The 21,456-nt window shown below is 38.8% G+C and overlaps 1 protein-coding gene across 1 annotated transcript in view; it reads right to left on the bottom strand.

The window, feature by feature from the left end:
- The window catches only part of COL4A4 (collagen type IV alpha 4 chain), a 118,230-nt gene that overhangs the window by 28,737 nt on the left and 68,037 nt on the right, over positions 1 to 21,456 (bottom strand). The window contains exons 27-38 of the mRNA XM_033112034.1: positions 20,208 to 20,276; positions 16,996 to 17,103; positions 16,294 to 16,512; positions 13,837 to 13,998; positions 12,532 to 12,702; positions 11,784 to 11,927; positions 9,811 to 9,918; positions 8,642 to 8,823; positions 7,732 to 7,795; positions 5,109 to 5,183; positions 1,609 to 1,716; positions 889 to 996 (exon numbers count right to left, since the gene is read on the bottom strand). Of these exons, the coding sequence (XP_032967925.1) occupies positions 889 to 996; positions 1,609 to 1,716; positions 5,109 to 5,183; positions 7,732 to 7,795; positions 8,642 to 8,823; positions 9,811 to 9,918; positions 11,784 to 11,927; positions 12,532 to 12,702; positions 13,837 to 13,998; positions 16,294 to 16,512; positions 16,996 to 17,103; positions 20,208 to 20,276 (1,518 nt within the window). The remainder of the gene's footprint in view (positions 1 to 888; positions 997 to 1,608; positions 1,717 to 5,108; positions 5,184 to 7,731; positions 7,796 to 8,641; positions 8,824 to 9,810; positions 9,919 to 11,783; positions 11,928 to 12,531; positions 12,703 to 13,836; positions 13,999 to 16,293; positions 16,513 to 16,995; positions 17,104 to 20,207; positions 20,277 to 21,456) is intronic.

The raw sequence follows: 21,456 nt of genomic DNA, 5'->3' as shown, positions 1-21,456 counted from the left end.
ATATTTACAGTAACCAACCAATAGACTTAATTGGGTACCTACTGGATGCCAAGGATATAAAAACGGTCCTTGCTTTTTAAAAAAAGCATATTCTACTTGATGAGAAAGACCTCTAAACAAACAAATGTGACATAATACAAATGTTATGCTGGAGGTACACACAAAGAAGCCATGAGAAAATATTTTTTCTAAAATGGAAGAAATGAACTAAAGAAGAGTAAGTACCATGAATGAATGGGGGAGGAGATGAAGATTTGTTAATAAATTATACTTATTATATTATGTCACATATCATATTATATTTTACATTAACCAGACCGATATAATAACCAGTCTACTATACTTTTAAAGACCAAAAAACTTCAACCAAGAAAAATGTTTCTTTAACAAAGATAATGAATACTAATTCCTCTTTCTCCTTACCATCTTATTCTTTTATCTTCCTTCCACTTATCACAACTAGTAAATACATATTTATTTACACATATTTATTAATATGTGTGTCTGCTGCTAAACTGTGAGCTCCATGAAGCAGAAGTCATGTCTCTTTTCTTCGAAATTGTGTACCTTGTATTTAGAATCTAGGACATAATAGCAGCTTAACTTTCTGAGAAGAGAATAAATGAATATGCTTGAACATTATGGAAAACATGGAGGGAAATGCCCTCAAAAAATGAGATGGTAACAGCATCATTTTGGTGCCAGGCAGGTAGGAGACTAGATGAACACAGCCTGAAGTCCTGAGTAAGAAAGAATAGGAAGGTGCTCATGACAGTGGGGAAAAGCCATGGCCAAGAGCAATGTGTCACTCAGGTGCTGGAAAGGCACTGTGAACTTGCCCCAACGGGCTGGATCCTTTCTGATGGGTCAAGCTTCCTTCTGACTTACCTTTTATTCCTGGAAGACCAGGTGTCCCTGGATCCCCCATGAGGCCTCTGGGTCCAGGATCCCCCTTTTCTCCTGGATGTCCCATTGGCCCAGGCATCCCTTGATTACCTGAGGACGACAGGAGGTTTTGCAGACACCCAAATAACAGATGAGTTACACTAACTGGGAATGTCGTCTATGTTCTTAAAATATGAGTAACCCGGAACGCTGTTTTATTTCTCTTCTAACTCTAGGAAGAAAAAAGTTTACTTAACCTGAAAAGAAGAAAATACACTTTGAGCAATTAAAGTTGCCAGTTACGATTTTAAACTCTCACTTGGTTCTGAATTGGCAAGAAGAGAAGCCTTTAAAATGTTGCACTGTATGTGTGATATTTACTTTATGTCTAAAGGAGAAAAGAAAACTAGTGTCCTGAATGGCAGGTGAATTAGGGAGGGCTGGAATGGAGCCCTATCTGTCTGACCATCCCTTCATGCCTGGCACCCTGTTAGGCACTTCACAGGTTTTGTCTTAGTTTACTCTCAGGCCAACTCAGTAAGACAGGACTAGCTCCAATGGACAGGTAAGGAATAGACAAGTTTACGTGACTTGTCCAACATCACAGATCTGAGAAACAGCAGAGCCAGAGATGAGCCCAGGTCTAAGTGAAGGCTGGCTCTTTCTGATACACCAAGAGATGCATAACTGCATGGGATGGTTCCAAGCTTCCTTTCAAGTTACCTGGACATCCTGGTGGTCCAGAGGAGCCAGGCAGTCCAGGCCTTCCTGGTGGTCCTTTGGGTCCTTGAATGCCAGGGAAGCCCTTGTCTCCCGGGGTTCCAACATGCCCTAAAGAAAGAAGGATCAAAACCTGAGTAGCTGTAGATTGCTCTGTGAGGCAGTGAATTTATAAAACCTCCAACTTCAGCCCTTGCTGTTCTTTTCTATCTTACTTTTTTAATTTTAGCAATTGTTCTATCAAAAAGATAACATTAAGGAAGTACTGAAAACAAAACACCTATAATTCCAACACCTTATACAATTTTTTCATATGCATACAAAGTGTACATAATACCTACAATTTTTTAAATTAGCATTGAATCATAAGTTTTCCAAGTTTATCATCATTTTCCTGATTATTATTTTTAAATGACTAGCAGATAGCTTATTGAGTTGATCTACATTAAATTAATTAATCCAAATTTTTCCTACCAAGGGCCACTCAAGTATTTTTGCTGTTATGCTTAATGATGTTTATACATCTTTAATACATTTTTCTTCTATTAAGTTATTTCCTTAGGTAAAATTCCTAGGAGTAGAATTTCTAGGTAACATAGTATGATATTTTGGATCTTTTTTATTCATTTTAAAATGCTGATGTATTTTAAAGTAAATCACAGACATCATGGAATTCCATACTTAAATACTTAAGGAGGTATGTCTGAAAAATAACATTTTCCTACATGGCCAAAACAACATTATCACAGCTAAAAAAATTAACAACAATCCTTAATATTATTTAATACTCATTCCATACTTGACTTCCTCCAAGTGTCCCCTTAATGTCCTTCACAGCTGGTTTGTCCACATCGGGTTCCATTCCAGAACCACACATTGGCTGGATATATTCATTAAGTTAAAAAAAAAAATCGATTACAGACCCTTTCTCAGGACAGTGATTGCTGAAGAGAGAACAGTTCAGTTGTTCTCTGGTCTTCTAGAATAGACCGTTCAGCATTTGGTTCTTGGTAGAGGTTGCCAAATGGTTTGGATAAATGCTGCATCGACTCACATCACCACATGTAATCCACCCACAGCTCCATCATCGCACGTCCGAGAGTAGGGTACGAACTCACTGAGGAATTTTACATTTGTTTTCTTGCCAATTTAGTAAGGATAAAATATATTCCAGACTTAAATTACATTTCTTTGACTACTAGGGAAGATGACTATTTCCCCATGTGTTTATTTCCAGTGCGTGACTTTAATGCAATTCACTTTATAGGATAAACCAACCAACAACAGTTTGTGCTAAAAATGACCAGTTGAATGTGCAAATAAAATATATAGCTCTGTATTTACAAACCCCTGGGGCATAGTCATTATTTATTATAACACACATGAAATAAGTCTATGCTAGTCTATAGCTGTTCCTTGATCGAATTTAAGATTGACGCAGCCTCTCTCTGTGTTATTTTATTTATCCTGAAAACATTCCTGCAGTAAATGTAAGGCAGTGTTATTCTCATCTCCAAATGAAAAAAAAACTGAAGTATTAAAAGGCTTGCCTCCCCAATCGCAGTTGTATTAAGAACAGAACTTCTGAGTTCATCTGTACTGTATTTTCTCTTGGAATTGAAGTGGGGAGGTAGAAATAAACCCAGTACAATCATATATAATCCCCTGAGACAGGCAGCAGCTCTGTGCCTTCTCATTAGGCTCATTCAAATTCAATGCAGCTTTTTCAAGTCAATGTAAATTGCATATTTAGGTAAACGCTAAGCTGGTGAATAACATATGATGTAATTTTTAAATTCTAAGCTAAAGCTATGGCATATGGGAGAGGGAACAGTTTAAATGGTGCTAACTACAGGAGACCAGAGAAGTTACGCCAAGTCAAATTTTTTTCAAAAAGTTAGCCTAAATGGAAAATAACTCATATTTATGATTTTTAAATTAAAATATTAGGTCATAGCAAAAGGTTCTATTTTGTACTACTTTCAGCTTATAAAATCTTACTGTCTGCAGGGTTTACCTAAAAATACCAATAAGTGTAGAAAAATCTCTTCATGTTTTGATGACATGAGGATGACAATAACGGTAACACTTTACATTTGTGTAGCGATTTTCAGTTTTCAAATTGCTCTCAAGGAATCACATTTGTTCCTCAGAACGATCCTGCAACATGCATCGGGCCAATTTATGGGCGAGGAAACTGAGCTCAGTGATGATAAGCCACTTGCCAAGACCACATGCACAAGAAAAATGGAGTTTGACTTTGAACAATTGATTTCCCTCCCGAGACTTCTCATTCCGGTATTTCTTATGAACTCCCATAATACTAACCTCAAAACTATTTTCCCCTTCAAATGTACATGTAATCTATACACTTCAGTTGAAATATTATATTTTCAAAATACATGTGACAGTGTCAGAGGTAAAAGACCCATATGAAAAAGACTTTCTGTTAGATTTCCGTTTTAAGCCATCACATGGTATAAAAATAAAGAAATAAAATTTCCCATAATTGTTCTACTCAGATTTTCTTTCTGTTCTATGGAAGAAAACATGGCTATAATATCACCAGAGAATTTTTTTAAAGATAATGTACAAAGCTACTAATATGAGATGCTTTAATTAACAAGGGGCCCGTATAAGTACACACCTGGCTTCTAACCTGTCCGCTAAATGACGTTGGGTATAACTTCTTTAACCAATCATCTGTAGGTGGGCATTTTTCTTTCCATGCAATGGATATCCCTGTGCACGCATCTTTGTACGCTTGTCTGATTACTGACTTAAGATAAATTCCTTCAAGTAGAATTACTAAGTTAAAGAGTATGCATCTTTTGTCAGCTGTGGGTTGTCTACTGTAGCCAGCTGCAACCTCAACTGGAGGGCAAGAACTCACTGGCACATCATAATCTGTTCTGAGAGATGACAAGTCAGTTGTTACGGATAAACAAGGTACCATTTTGAAGCACTTAGGTTTATTGTTGGTGATGAGGTTCTGCATTTGTTTGGTTTTTAGTTGATTAGATATTTAGTAAATGAGACATTCAGTGATGTCTTAATAATGGCCTGCCTCACTGACACATGCTTTACCGAGTTGGAAAGAAAGGGCTGGAATGATAACCTGCACCTGTAGTCAGTGCAAATGGTTATTGCCAATGTATAATTTTTAATTATGGAGACTGCAAAATAGTCCAAATTTTAATTATTTGCAATAGTTATTTTCAGCTGTGTCAAAATCTGGGCATGCCTGGGGTGAAGGTGTATTGTTATGCCAATGTCATCGGTCATAGGAACCGTTGTGGAAAAAAGACTGGGAATCCCAGTGTAAAATCCTGATGTTCTTCTAGGCCAGGGTGCTACATAACCCTTCTGACATACATCTTAATTGGTAAAGGGGGAATCAAATACTGATCCAATCATTGCTGACTCAGAGGATAAGTACTTGTGCTATTTTTCAAACAAGCCTTATTCTTTTTTGTTTTAATAAGAAAAATATGTAGCTATACCTGGACATCCAGGACTACCTGGCTCACCCTTTGGACCAGGTGGGCTGATCTGACTTGCAGGGTCACCTTTGATTCCTGTAAGTGATAAGATGCACTAACGTTATTTAAGAGAATTTAATTTTGTCTCATACAAGTGACTCAATAATTTTCATGATATTTGTCTTTACAGTCTATCTTCAACTATTCCAGAAGATTCTTGAAAAAAAAATGCTTTATTTTCTTACATAAGAACAAATGGAAACATAGATGCAAAATGTGATTTAAATATATACACACACATAATTTTTTAGTTGATAAAAATCATAGGAAAGTATAGATCTTAATAAGTTCACATATTTAAATTCCCTAAATAGTTTCAAATTTAGATACCTATTTAAGAAATTACTTGGCATGGAGTGACAATATCCTTATATTGTGTTTTTGAAACAAAAAGAAATTGTGACTGTTTCAGTTGCTGCAGTCACATTTCAAGCTCTCTGCAAGGAAGCTCAACTCAATGTCCTTGAAAACCAAACTCACAAAGACACACTTTATTGATAATTTCACAAGAGGTGGCACATTCAAAGGCCATTAGAGGCAGTGACTCTCAGAGTCCGACAGAGCCGTCCACACTGCTGAGAATGCTTCCAGACGCAAGGACTTACGTCATACGTGTATCTGGGAGTCAGTTATAAATGGAGGACTCAAAATGGTGTGGTAGGGAAGGCAAGACAATAGATGGGGTTACAGAGAATAAGATAATTAATTAAGCATGTTTCTTAGAACCTGACCACCAATACCTCATTCTAAGGGATTCCACCCACACCTCGTAGAAGGTTCTCTTCCACCAGACCCTACTCGTAATTGTGGCTATTTGTTTGAAGGGTAGGAATCCGGTCCATCCCCAGTCAGCCAGTCTTTCCTTGAGAAGTTGGAATAAAAAGTGAGAATCTGAAGTCTTTGGCTATTGAGGCAGAAACCAAAAGGATTATCATTATGAAGATTATCATAATGCCCTGATGTGGAGCATGTTGGAGTACAATCCAAATATATCTGGAAGGATCCAGAAAGGGTACTAAATAGAGACTGATGAAATTAATTGGTAGCCAAGTAAGTAAAAAACAGACCACGGGAGAAACCATGGGTTGCATAAAGGCTAGGTTCATCAGCCTTATGTTCTGGCAAAACCATGTCTCCTCTCTCAGGGCTCCATGAGATCTCTTTTACTCCAGGTATCCTCAGTACATTTCAGTCCCTTGCAAATGTAGTCTAATACAAGCATAAAGGAAATTGGAAGAGGTAGTTTTATACTTTGAGAGAGGCAAAGGGACTATAACAAATTTAGACGTAGATAGAAGAGCAGTGAGTTTGGAACCCTAAAGCTATAAAATATCAAAATCAAATATAAAAACTTCTGTATTTGTAACCATTTCTGAAGAAGAGATCTAGATTATTCTTTCCGAATAAATGTGTACATGGTTCATTTTTTATTACAACAATTATCATATTATTTATAGAATGTTTTTCAAAGGGTACAGTGGGTATCAGTGGTGGTAAGGAAGATGATTTTTTAGGTAGTTCATTAATTAGTATTTTGCATTTTAAAGTTATTTACTTTAACTGTATTAAAATAAAATACAACTGCACATCAAACCTGTGAATTCATAGATAGTGAGGTTAAAATGGTGAATCATTTTGAAGTAGATTTAAAGAAAAATATTAACACAATGATATAGAAAAATAGTAAAAATGTTAAAGGTTTTACACAAACATTGCAACTTAAGATATCCTGATTTCTGTTTGTTTTGACATTGGGTCAACTTTCTATGTCTGTTTCTTGGAAATGTGATAAAGGTAGAATGTAGATTGTGTTACAAGGCAACATTGTTTTTTGGCACAAGGCAAACTAAGGCCTGTAGCCTGTTTTGTAAATAAAGTTTTATTGGCACATAGCCACACCCCTTTTTTTGCAATATAGTCTACGGCTGCTTTCATGCTGTATGTATTTTCATGTACAGCTGAGTAGTTGTGACAGAGACCACAAAGTGGAAATATTTATAACCTGGCCCTTGATAAAAAAATATTCACTGACCCATGACTTATGATAAAAATAACCCAATTGTAAATTACATGGGGCCCAGGAATTCTTAAGTGAACTATTAATACCTGGAGGGAAGTCATGGCTTTGGCCTCCTCTATGTACTGTGACTCTAGTAACTGGATCCCTATAAGCTGTATCTGTATGGAGTCCTTAGAAGAGATACTGGCTTCTGTGGGGCATGAGGCTTCTAAGCCGAGGTGGACAGTGCCCACCTATGTGGACCTGATCTTCTTCCCTCTGAGCTGTCACTTACAGAGCTGCAGTCACTGCAGGGACAGCTGCAAGGACTCCCTCTGAGGAGGAAGATCGGATGTGCCCTGCAGACTTGCTGTTTTCTATCTCTTACCCTTGGGTCTGAATGACAAATGTGGATGATTTGGGTCCTGAGTGTTTGACTATCTAGAAGAGTCTAAAAAAATAACCCTTGGGTGTTGCAGTTCTTTTGATATGCTTTGCTTTTCATAAAAAGGGTGCTTGCTCACAATTTTACAAACAGCTAGGACTACGATATTGATGGTTGGCTGCTGTGTGTCCAATCCATACCTTTAGGTCCTCTCGTTCCATCAATTCCTGAAAATCCAGGGGGCCCTGGAGAACCCGGCTCACCCTGATAGTTTAATAAAACAGAAGTAAGACCTTAATTGGGTTTCAAATACAAATGACACACACATGACCTAATCCAGTTATAATTTTCCGTAACCAATTTGGTTTTTATAATTTGCATTGGTAAAGAAATTTGGAAATGCATTGCAAACATGTGTCTAGTTTTTAAAAGTTGATAAAACTCCTCCAGAATTAGAGGTATCAGTACCAAACAAAAGGTAGCATCCAATTCTTTATACTTGATTGCAAAAGAGTAATTGCATCATATAACTTGAATTTTAAGTTTTAAATGAACACGTTGATGCAAAATAAACTATTATTAAAAGTTATTTCATACCAAAAACTTAAAAAGTCTATTTTATTCCAAAAGATGGATAGCAAATTATGTTATACATTTTCCAGAAGTTGTGATGTAGGCTACTATATTGTATCTCCTAGTTTCTCAAGGGGTATTTTATTCATGATTATAAATACCAAATGTATTTACAGCAAAGTCTGTGATAGCTGCAATTGGTAGGGTTAAAAACCAGAATTTGGGTCATTTTTCAGGTGACTCTTTATTCTGGTACGATAGCAATCACAAGGCAAGTGTCCGTGGAGCTGTTTAAACTAAGCTGGGGGCAGTAAGTAACTCGGTCATCTATGTCATGGGAACCAGGCTTGAGCACTGGTCAGAAATTAGTTACATCATGGGATTCCAGAAGTCTCCATTCTTCCCTTGGCCGACCCTTTACATTCTAAAAGCCAGGGAAAGGGCAATGATGTCCACTGGCAAATTACATCTCCTTATGGGCATCCTGAGAGTGGAAGGTTTTATTCTTTCTTCCCTCCCAAGATAGTAGCCACTCACCTGGTCACCTGGAAATCCCGGGAAACCAATGATCCCTCTCAGCCCCGGCAAGCCTGGAGGGCCTGGGGGTCCCGGAAGCCCTGGCTGCCCTTTTCCACCAGGCTCTCCTCTGTGAAATCCAGGTGGTCCGTGTCTTCCCGGCTCTCCTCTCCTCCCCGGTGTCCCAGGATTGCCTTTATCACCTGATGGGGTTGGAAGTGTTAGAAACCTCTTTGAGGAACTCTTGGGCTAGCAATAGTTAGGTTGAGGTTCTTATTCTTACTTTTAGGAAATGAAGCTCAAAGTATTGGGAATCCTAATTTCTGCACTAGGCCACATGGAGATGGTTTCTGGTTTCAGTGACGTGACGGTAAAAGAAGCTGCCCATGAAGACTCAGTGCTGTCTGATTGGAGCCAGCAAGCAGGGTCACTTATGTCAACATGCTCATTTTACAAATCAGGAAGAACTTACCCAGAGAAGTTAAAACCTGTGTCTCCCTAACAATTGGTTAAAGAGAGAGCCAAGACAAGAACTCAGGCTTCATGCAGATTAAGTCTGAACTTGGGGAAGAGAACATAAATGTGGAGGTCAAAATCTGTGTTCCCTGTGTGCTCTTTCTGAGGCCAGCAGCACAGACATGAAGGGTGCCTGTTACAAAGGCAGAGTCCAGCTGCCCCAGCCCTGTTGGTTCAGACTCTGCCTTTTAACAAGAGTCCCAAAGGATTCATATGAACATTGGAATTGGAGGAGCACTGGTCAGAATGACTTGGACAGTCTTTATGCTATTCATTTTAATACCAGCCACCAAAAACAGGGGTACTTAAACATGAAACCAATATTGTATGTATATCTCAGGACTGACCCTCTTTTGGAATATCCAAATCTATAAATACATATGGACTTCAGCTAAGTTCTAGTGTAGAAAAGCAAAAAAAAAAAAAAAAAAAGTACCATAAATTTATTAACATATATTTATATCTAAAAAAATGGCCTGTCCTAATCTCACCATGACTGGGAAATTTGCCTAATATATTATTAGGTTGATGCAAAATTTATTGCGGTTTTTGCAATTATTTTTAACCTTTTAAATTGCAATTAATTTTGCACCGACCTAATAATACATGCTTGTTTGAATGATCTGTAAAGAAGTCAACTTGTTTGATATGATAACAAAAATGTGAGTGTTTACCTTCTTCTCCTGGGAGTCCATAATCTCCAGGAGGTCCAGGGTCCCCGGTTTTCCCCTTTTTGGAAATTAGAGCCATTTCTCCCGCATCTCCTTTGGGTCCTCTCTCTCCTTTAGATGTTAATTACGCAAGCGGAAAACAAACAGAAGCATCACACACGTTACTCTTCTGTCACAACAGTTCATGTCCAGTCTGCAAATCCCCATTTAATCTACCAAACTGGACTTATGTTCATAGATTGCTCGCTGTCAACATTTCTGATTGGTTCCCTAAAGGAAGCCAATCCCCTCCCAACTTGGCCAGCAACAGAGTCTGGTTTACAGTGGATGCTCGGAGAACGTTTATTAAATTCAACCAAACTGGTCTCAGAGTCTTAAGTGACAAAAGGCAGGCTTGAAATGCTCCAGGTGTGAAATACGTTCCTTTATCTGATAAAGTTTGAATTGCTCACCCCACATTTTCCAGTTCCCTACCTTCCCCGTCCTAGCCACCCTCCATCATTTTCCTTACCTTAAAAAAAAATGGACACTTATCTCAACTTAGTTCCCCACATAACAAATTCCAAAAAGGAGGAAGGGTACATGATGTATCCGCCTGATTTTCGTAAATGCCACCTACTTGTAAAGTACATTGGAGTGGGCTCCTACCAGCCTGGTGAGACCTCATTATTAACAATGCAAGGACTGTGTAAGCCAGTTGTAAGCAGTTGGCAGCTTCAAATCAGCCATGGTGTGGGTGTTTATGCCATGGCGATCAGCGATCACTACAAGTCAGGGCATTTACTTTCAATTTTATTTTGGAGAACTAGTTTATCTGCACATCGCTGGCATCAACGTAACTCTTTACTCTTTTTAGTAAGATAATTGTTTAGTAGCCTAATAAGACAGCAAACATTACCTATCTAAGCTAGCAAGGAGTGACTCTTTAATTCCTTGATTCTGCATAAATAATTTACAGGCGCATAAAACAAAAAATAATAGAATCAATCAACTGAGGAGTAAAAGCAATTTGAATTAAATATGAGACTATTTGCCCAAAGGACTTTAAGGACAAAAACCTTGCTTTTAAAACTTGACAAGCATTCATTCTCAGCACTGGAAGTGAAATGTTACCCTCACTCACTGTAGCTCATGGCCGAGAGGTAAAAGTAAATATTCAACAGGGATGAGCACAGAACATTTAAACCAGTCATCTTGAAACTTCCATTTTTTATAGTAATGAAAACTCTTACTTTAAATGAAGTTTGGGGGAGACTAAACTCGGGCCCAGATCAACGCAGACTCATTCTAGTTCAGAGGTTGGCAAACTACAACCTGAGGGCCAAATCCTGCCTGCTGCCAGTTGTACAATTTGCAAGCTCTGAGTGGTTTTTACACTTTTAAGTCACTGGGAGAAAAACTCAAAACAAGAAAAACATTTTATGACATGAGCAAATGAAATGAAGTTCAAATTTCAGTGTCCATAAATAAAATTTTATTGGAACACAGCTATGTTCATTTTTTTGTCTCTGGTGTTTTCACACTACACAAGCAGAGTTAAGTAGTTCAAACAGAGACCATACCACCTATAAAGCCTGCACTATGTATATATGGCTCTTTACCAAAAGAGTTAGTTTTCATAAAAAAAAAAATTTTTTTTGAAACAGAATTTGGGGGTCAGAAACCCTGCCTGTGCCCCTTTTCCAAAAAGTAAGAAGGTTCTCTGAAACCCAATAACTACAAATCAATGTTTATATCAATGCACTTGTTAATTTTCTTCTATTAACAGAGCAATTTATTTACCATAGTTTTATGTAATAAGATTGAGAAGTGAGGAAATAGATTTTGTTTCAAATTCTAAAAGAAACTCCATCGCACCAAAAGAGGAATGCAAGCTGCAGGAGAAACCCATTTTGTTTTTTAGAGATCACAGTTATAGGCGCTGATCAAAAACCGAAAGCAAACCCACAAGCATCACTGCTGTTAACTGCACTTACCTTTGGCACCTTTCACTCCCTGGTCGCCCCAGAAGCCAGGCCAACCCTTCTCTCCGGCTTCTCCCTTCCTGCCAGGGGGTCCGTCTGGGCCAGGCTTTCCTCTCTCTCCTGGAAAACCTGGGAGGCCAGGCTGCCCCTGGGGTCCTAATGAAATAAAAAAAAATGAATTTTTAGGGAGCCATTTTAAAGGTTAGTGTGGTTCCTAAATCTACATTCCTTTTTGTCCACGTAGAGAGGTGCACTGCCACCTGACTCTGAGTTTCTATTGAAGGTGGATAACCACTATTAAGCTCACAGTGTATAACAGCTGGGTTCTCCCCCCCAGTGCTCAGGTCTCCACCCCACAGATTTAAAATGTAGACCCTTATGTTTCTGAGTCCTGATCCCATCATGGTTTCAGAGAACTGGGTGTGAGGGATGGGGATGGAGAGCGGGTTCATCCAAAGCAGAAGCACGGTGGCCCTGACCCTACAATTTACTGGTTCTGCCCAGTTAGTGGAGCAGAAGAGTTCGTGGGTTCTGTGGGCCTAACACCCCCACCACCGTTTTCCCATCTCCCTACACCAAAACATTCTGCCACTGGCAATATGAATAGAGAGGACAAGAAGAAGGGAGACGTCACTAAGAGAAGGACAAAGTCAGGCTAACACAGCAGAACATTCTATAGTGTGGCCACCCCAACTGGCTTCACTGGGCAGTGGATTTCAAGTTTATAAAATGAAGAAAATGGCTGAAAAGTGCTGCCCACCCTTTGGGCCTGGGAGACCAGGTAGTCCATCGTCGCCAAAGGGTCCTGGGATTCCCGGGGGGCCTCGGGGTCCTTCTGCCCCAGGCTGTCCTGGCACTCCTGGGAGACCCTTCATTCCAACCGGTCCAGCAGGTCCCATATCCCCTCTCTGTCCCTTCTGACCTGGGGCACCTGAGACAAAGCACAGTGACAACAGTATATGACGACAGAAAACCGACTTCACACACAGGCAGGAAAAAACTATTCATGGTAGCTTCAATTGTGTATCTATGACCGATTTAAAAAAGTGAAATAATATTTGTCAGCTAAAATAATAGCAACTCTCCATCGTCCTACGAATATATATTTTTTTCTGGCTGCTATAAAAAGAAGGGCAGAAAAATTTTAAATCTTTATTACTTAAACAAATATTTCCTAATAAGAATGCATGGATAAAGAGGGGGGTTTTTTGTTTGTTTGTTTTGTTTTGTTTTTAATGAGATATGGACATGGGGTTAAAAGCAAAATGTTACTTGTATTTACTCTTAGGGGAAAAAAACTAATAGAAGAAAACTTTCCAGGTGCTTCCAGACGCTAACAGCCAAGTGAATTTTGTTCAGCCTATTAACCGTGACAAGAGAATTATAGAAATCAGAAGATCCTCGAGTATCATATTGGTGCTAGAAAGAAAGCTATAGTGGCAGGTTTTGCCCCAATCTCATGTTGTTCCTACGAGAGGGCATATTCTTGCATTTGGATAAACGCACTAGCATTTACGTAACAGGTGACAATCTGAATGGTGAAATGAAGATCATATTGGAAATAACCCTCTCGCATCTTGTGTTGAGAGATACTCCTTCACGGGTCTCTTCGAGTTCCTACACATCTTGCTGGGTATGCCACGAATACGAGGTCCTGCCTGCTCTTTACCTGGGCTATTTCTCAGGGTGATGTTTGCAGTGAGCAACCTGGACAGATGATCTAGCACCTCCTCCGGGACAGAAAGCAGGCTGTCTTGCAGGCTGTTGTAAAGTGGTAGTTCCCAGGCTCAGTGCTCCTCTCAGATACTGCAACCCATTGTGCATGTGGCATCTATTTAGCCCCTCTCATGTTGCCCCTGAGAGACTTGGATGATGTGGGGAAACGATACAAACCAAGATGAAGCTCATGCTACTTGCTGTGCCGTGAATAATAAAGTCTTTTGTCTCTGACCCAAGAGTCTTGCTTCTGCCAGCATCAGTGAAAGAGCAACAGACGAGCATATTCCTTTGTAAATTGGGGAAAGCCCTAGACTCTTCACAGTTCTTGACACGTGTTGACACTTACCTGGACTTCCTGGAGACCCAGGGAGTCCCGGTTGTCCTGGTAACCCGGGAGCACCTCTTTCGCAGGAATGGCCAGGTGGACCTGGGAGGCCTGGAAACCCTGCACGTCCCTCTCTGCCTTTGGGACCTTTCAGACCTGGCAATCCAGGCATGCCAGCTGGCCCTGAAATGATACAATTCATCCGTGACACATGGTATAAAACCAAGTACAACAAAGAGTTCAGGCATATCAATACTGAAAGTCACCATTTTCATGCTGGCTCAGTGCTCAAATGAGTTAAGTCTCTGAATGGATTTTCTTTTCATAGATCAGGAGCTCCAAATGAATGGGAAAATCAGACATTGCTAACAGGGTTAAACTTGATAAGGTTATGTAGACAACAAAGAAGTTGTTTATGCAAATCGAAAAACCATGCGGTTCTTCCTGATTTTAATTAACCTCTAACATTGCAGCAGGCTTCACACCAAATCTCCACAATATTTACAAACCCAGTTTGTGCTACATGAATTTCCATTTTGTAAGATATTTCATCACTTGAACTCTTAAATTTCTATTTATTGGAAAGGCAGTGTCATAATCTTCAGGGAAAAAATAACCCACCCATGACTCCCCATCTTAACATAAAAATGTATTTTGTTTTTTCATGTTTTCATTATATTTTGGTTCATATGTTTACATTTTTAAAGTCATCGCAGTGAACATTCAATTGTTAGATTAGTTCACAATGATGCTAATCTGCAAATGTTTTCCATTTTGTTGTAATCTTTACAAATATAATTTTAATCCTTAATGCTAATAATGGCTGAATACTATTCCTATGAATGTGTGTGTGTGTGTGTGTTATGTAACTCTTTATTGTTTCCATTTGTTTCTTTATTGTAGATAATACTACAGTTGACTTTGAACAACATAGGTTTGAACTGCACGGGTCCAATTATACGTAGATTTTTTTTCAGTAAGCACGTATAGCACTGCAAATGTATTTTCTACTGCTTATGATTTTCTTAATAACATTTTAATAAAGTAATAATTACTTAATTAATAAAGTAATAACTTAATTCGGTAATTAATAAAATAAGACTTACTTTATTGTAACACACTATGTAATGCTCATAACGTACAAAATATTGTTAATAGACTGTTTATGTTATCGGTAAAGCTTCCGGTCAACAGTAGGCTATTAGTAATTAAGCTTTGGGGGAGTCAAAAGTTATACACAGATTTTAGAGGTTATATACACAGAGGTCAGACCCCCCTAACCTCTGCATTGTTCAAGGGTCAACTGTACAAGAGTATTTTCATCTCATCTTCAACTTCTTTTGAACATTTCCTTTAGGTAGATTTTCACAAGTGAGACAGTGGGATTACCGGTTCAAAATTCTTTTCATTGACTCATATAATGTGTTCTTATTATTTTCCAATTAATTAAGGTTTCGTCTATGAATATTTTGACTCACAAACTACCGAGTAGGCTTCCTGATGACAGAATGTGGCTTAATCCCCATCCTCCATTTGCCCTGTATTATTGTACTATCGTGGGTACCTAATAAATGTTGGCCTGTCCACTGTCAGAAAAGAACCACGGCCGTGTTTGTTCAAGTCTGGTCTGGGATCCACTCTCAGTCACCAACACCCAAGGGGTTAAAGTTCAGACTGGACTACTGGGCCCCATGTAATTCTGATGTCATGAATCAGAATTCCTGAGACTGGGGCCCTGAAGATGCTGATTTTAATGACCCCCTTACCCCACCCAGTGTTATTTTTAAGTCCATTAAAATCTGAAAATCTTGGCTGGGGATCCTAAAGAATTCTTAGTGATTTTAGAAAAGGAAGTGAATCAGTGCCAGGGCCATCTCTCCGTCTTGAGTTTCTTTGCTGCCCCATCTGTTACCCCTGCTGGAATGCAAGGTCCTCCACCCTGTCACCTGTCCAAATAATACAGCCTGTCTGTCAGGACTCAGCTCATGTTCCACTCTCCCGTGGAGCTTTCCTGAACTCCAGGGAAAAGAACCACAGCAGAGTTGGTTAAAGTCTGGTCTAGGATCCACTCTCAGTCACTAACACACCCGAGCTGGTCTTCCTCTCTCAGTCTGTCCTGACCTCCTTCAACCTGGCAATGGCAGTGGGCAGGTTACACAGTCTCTGGTCCTCAGCGCTAACATACTGTCCCGAGTAAAATCAGGCAGATGTCCCAGAGCTGCTGAATCAAACTGAGTTGAGTAAGCCACAGTGAGCTGTTCTGGACTTGAAAACAACCAATAAAATGCAAAGTCAACACTGGGGATTCAGGGTATGTGAAACGCAACCAGTGCCTGTACATGAGGGAAGATGCTTGCGTTAAAGTTTTACATTCTAGATTTCTGAGGCAACATAGTCTAAACTGGTCTAAACTCTTCAGTGACCTGTTCCAGAACTGAGCTGGCTTTATGGACCACAAGGACAGTGCAGCCCGCGTACCTGTAGCCCCTGGATATCCTGGGTCACCTCTTGGTCCTTTCAACCCTGGCACTCCTGGAGGACCCCTCTTTCCTGGGGGTCCTGGGTGGCCATAAGCATGATCTCCGGGTAGTCCTTTCTGGCCATTTCTTCCAGGTGAACCAGGAGGGCCTGGGGGCCCGACAGGAGAGGACCCCTTTTCACCTTCAAAACCTGGATCTCCCATGTCACCATGAAAACCTGTTGAAGAAAAAATTGTTTCAATTTTTCAACGTAGAAATATAGAACCAATGCACACATAAGACTGTACAACTTTGATAAAAACACACTGTTAAAAAATATATAGAGGTACTCAATAAAATTAAGAGTAACCTGCTAGGTAATGTTGTTTTTGCCACTTTTTGTGGGGAAATAAATTATAAGTTTATATTTCTTAAAAGCCAGTGATGTTTCCCTCATTGCTTGCATTCTTTGGCAAATCATCTGGTCTGAGTATTTTTACAACATAACAGACCAATAATAGCCTATAACTCATGCTTCAGGTGGAGGAAGCCCTGAAGACTTACAAAATTATCATAACCCAAAAGGTCTTGAAGCTAAGAGCTTAAATGTATCAAGAAAAACCATTCCCCCATTACCCAGGGGTCTCTGGGCCATTTTCTTACTAAGAGCATCTGTTTTGAGAGGTATATGACATTCCTACATGAAAAACACGTCACTCACCAGGTGGACCAGGTATTCCTGATTTTCCTGGTTTGCCAGGCTGACCTTTTTGCCCATCAAAACACCTCTGCCCTGGAGGACCCGGTGGGCCTGGAAATCCCTTTGGACCTAAATAATAGCAACAAAACACAGGCCCAATAAAACACAAATCAAATGAGAACAAAATCAGGCGATTAAAAAAAAAAATCTATGTTGTCTTTTTAAGCATATGTCTTCTTTACAGAAAATAAAGTTGTAGCCTAGCCTGCTTTCCATAACCATTGTATGAGTTATGTGTGCCAAATAAGAGTTTCATAGGGAGTGATTGCGTTAAGGTACTTTCTCAGAAGTCATACTGTCAAGGATTCCTCCTGAAAGTCTTTGGGACATACACCACCATTCAGATGAATCTTTTGGGACCTTTCCCTGCTAGGTCTCAACACAAATATGTGAGCGTAGCCTGTCCTTATCAGAGGACAGGGGTGATGGCCAGTGTGTGGCCCGATGAGAAAGCACCAGAGTAAAAGTCAAAATCTACTTTTTTGACTCTTACTGCATTTGCCCTTAAATAAAGCATAGGCAAAAAGCACCTGCAAAAGGAATTGAGGGTTTTGTTTTGCTTTGTTTTGTTTTTCAAACCTGTGATTTCCTACTAGGAGCTATCTCAGCTAAAAAAAACCTTAGAAATCATGTACTTCAAAGGAGGTACAACTACCACCTTAAAGTTCCAGTGTTCACTTCTCTTGAGATAAAAGCTGCTAAAACTAATAACAACCTTTTTTTATCCATCCATGACAAGGTACCAGGAAATGTGAAAATGAACATTCAACCCGTCAACCAGCAATGCTTCACTCCACTGATGTAGAATTATACTTCCACACCCTGGTCCTTGCCTGTGATGGGTGCAGTGTGATTCCCACACTTAGAGCTGGGGCTTGGTCACGTGACTTATTTTGGCCAATGGGACATTAACAACCATGAAGCAATGAATGGTGTGAACTGTGCCCATGAAGTTGGGCTGCCCTCTTCCAGCTCTGCAATCATATGAGAAGAGCACATGCTGGCCCCCCAATGAGATGTGTGCTGTAGACGTGAACCTGGACTGGAGCCAGCAACCAAGCCAATAGAGATCATCTTAGATCAGCTGAACCCCAACCTGTAAATCTATAGTAGAGAAAATAAATATTTGTTGCTGTAGCCCACTGAGATTTTGAGGTTGTTAGGCAACACTGTTGTGACAGAAGCCAATGGTTACAGAGGTAATAGAGAGTCAGTCATCATCCGACCTTTAAATTCTTTTTGTAGTTACGTAGGACAAAAGAGGTGACTATGCGAGTACTCAGATGGTCAATCTAAGTGAAACCTGAATAAACAAAAAGAATCAGGTAAAACCTTTGTATATAGCTGGGCTTTAATTTAGCTAGAAACAAGTGACGGATTCAAATGAAGCAGTTTCATGAACGTGCAATCAGGGATGTAGAGATGTGGGCACTTTTCACACTGTTTCTGATCAGAAATTTGTGTTCTTGGAAAGCAGAAAAAATTTTACAACACTAAGCAAATGATCATTTTTTACTCTCGGGGCACAGGACAAGGAAGGACATAGACTCCAAAATTTTAGAATCCAGATGACACCTTCTACCCATATATATATATATATATTTTATTTATTTATTTATTTATTTATTTATTTATTTATTTTTGAGAGACTGAGCTTTCAAAGGAGGTTAAAAAGTTAGTACAATTAGTTAGGGGGATTTCTTCTTATGCCACCATATATTTTTTTTTCCTTAAATTTCCTTCTTCTCGGGAGAGTCATTCCTGGCCTTAGCAAGACTCATGTTCTCAGTTTATCTTAGTAATACTCGAAACATCAAGTCTTTCATTTGCAAGTGACAGGAACTCAGCTCAAATTAGCTTAAATGAAAAACGAAAAAGGTCAGCTGGATCCATGTCCTCCGCAAACCTCTCTCTAACGTTTGGCTCTGTTTTACTCTAGGTTTGTGAGTTTTTCTATAAGGAAACAACAATTAGCAACAATTTCAGGCTTGTATTTACTAGAGTAGAAAACCCCATAGAGAGACAATGAATGGCTCTTTTTCAAAATTTCTGACAAAAGCCCTGAAAAGGTGAAAGGGCTGCTTTAGAATGCTTTAGAAAGACTCATTGTCTATTTTTGTCACTAACATAAACTATATATAAATATAATATATAGTTTATATTATAAATGATTGGAGCCCATTGTTGAGCAATGTTCTTTGGCAAGCCTGTACCATGTACCCACTCCTATGGCTGACATCAGGTTGACACTTCCTGAATCTCAAGGACTGAGAAGAGGTGAGTGGTAGTTATGTAAAGGAAATTAGAATGGCACTTTCAGAAGAGGTAGGGATGAGTCCTCTATAGACAAAAATAGCAGATTTCCACCTCAGAAGGCAAACACACTTTAAGAGTTGCCTCTGGATTCTTTGGTGATGGTGTCTGGTTTTTGTTCTACATCATTGGTGTGTTCTGAGATAGGAGTCAGAGCTTGGTCATACAGACACTAGAATTTGTGAAGCTCCTTCAACAGCTTCCAAGTTGGGTTAATCTTATCAAAAATCTTTCATGTGTCCTTTCAAGTTTGTAAAGTATAGTGGAGTGCACACAAATCATACTGTAGCAGTCACAAAACAGAAAATAATGATTTCTCGAAGTTAGATGTAATCATGCTAAGAAAGTTTCCATATAAATAAACAATTCATTTACTTCCTTTTGGTAAACAGGGAATTCAATTGGAAGAAATATTTCATTAAGAAGGAATAATATAATAATAATGTGGTAATAACTGTATAGTGCCAGGTGGGTACTGTTGAATAATTCTGATGTACACCTGAAACTAATACATATTGTATGCTGGCTATATCTTAATAAAAATATTGGGAAAAAAAAAAGAAAGAAAAAGAAAGGAGATAGCATTTTAAAACTCTCAAAGAGGAGACAGTTTAACTGATATGTGACCAAGTCAAGGTAAATTTGTTGCACAGAGATAAGAACAGATGTGCACAAGTCAGTAGACTAGAGACCCAATGTAAATTTCTACAAATGCTGCTTTCCCATAGTCCCTCGAAACCTTAACAATAATTTTAGAAATACCCTAACTCTTTGCCTGTGAATTTGCTTTTGGTTTATCTATCTTGCCAGGTCTTTTACTCTGCGGACTGTGTAAGACAGTAACTTCTCATTGATCATACCTGGAGGTCCATCAAAACCTGGAGGGCCTGGCCTCCCTGGGTAGGAGACATTACAAGAAATGATATCACCTGGAATAAAAAAAAAAAAAAAAAAAGTGACATTCACACAACTGACAACACTGCAAATTTCAGTGACAATTCTAACAAGATATTTTTTATAGACTATATGTGAAATTCAAATGAAAAGAAGATTTGAAAGTCTCACAGATCACTTGAACTGTGATTATTCCAAATTTCTAGAAAAATATGTCCTAAAATCTGAATTTCAACAGTCAGAGCAGGTATAAACATAAGGGGGACCAGGAAAAATAGTGGTGCCAAGAAGTATCGTTTTTAATAACCTAGAATAAGTAATGGATGGATAGGCCCATGGGTGTCAAATACAATAGAATCAGAGCTTTGATAAATCATGAAATAGCAGGAGGCACCCATGGTGAGTTCAGAAGATTTGGCTCCTACTTTGGATGTGGGGAAATTGAAGGGACTGGGCAAGATATTAGAACAGCTCCCATTTACTGAGCGCCTGCCATGGGTCAGGTGCTTCGAATATACTGTCTTTTGTTTCTCTATTGACTCTGCAATGTGGATAGTGTCAGCTCTCATTTTAATTAATGAGGAAAATAAGACTCCAAGCTTGTGCGTCTGAGTTCCCATCTCCTTTAAAATGGAATGTTCCTCTCGTATAATAGAAATAATATCTCATAATGTACTATTTCATACGCTCTCAAATCAAAAACATATGAGATGATGAGATGAATAAAAATAATGTTAAATTTTGATGGGTCCCAGACTATGATTTTAAACCTTATTGAATTCCAAGGTATTTGTCTTTCTATGTTGCCAAAGCAAGAATCAAAGGTATTATTTTCTTCTGAAATTTCACAATTAACTATGTAGCCCAAGGTGTAGGCATATGCACATATTACAAAAGAAAAAAATTTTTAAATACATCTTTTTCCAACTTTTAAAAAAGTTTTCAGCTATCATACTGTGTAGGTCACTTTATTGTTTGAAATTCACAAAACTATCAAATATACTTAAAACCCCTTCTTTTTTCTCCCTAGAATGCTTACAAATGATTTTTGGGGGACAGTAATGCATTTTTTTAAATGTAATACTAGGTTTTTTTAATTAAAATTCACTGCATTGTCTCAAAACATTGTACAAAAAAGATATTTTGAATACATGTATATATGTAATTTTAATACAGTCAGATTGTATAAGTTGATACTGAGAAATGAATGAAAGG

This window comes from Rhinolophus ferrumequinum, chromosome 8 (genome assembly GCF_004115265.2).
Source record: "Rhinolophus ferrumequinum isolate MPI-CBG mRhiFer1 chromosome 8, mRhiFer1_v1.p, whole genome shotgun sequence".
Classification (NCBI taxonomy): domain Eukaryota; kingdom Metazoa; phylum Chordata; class Mammalia; order Chiroptera; family Rhinolophidae; genus Rhinolophus; species Rhinolophus ferrumequinum.
This window is presented reverse-complemented; position numbering and strand designations above follow the sequence as displayed.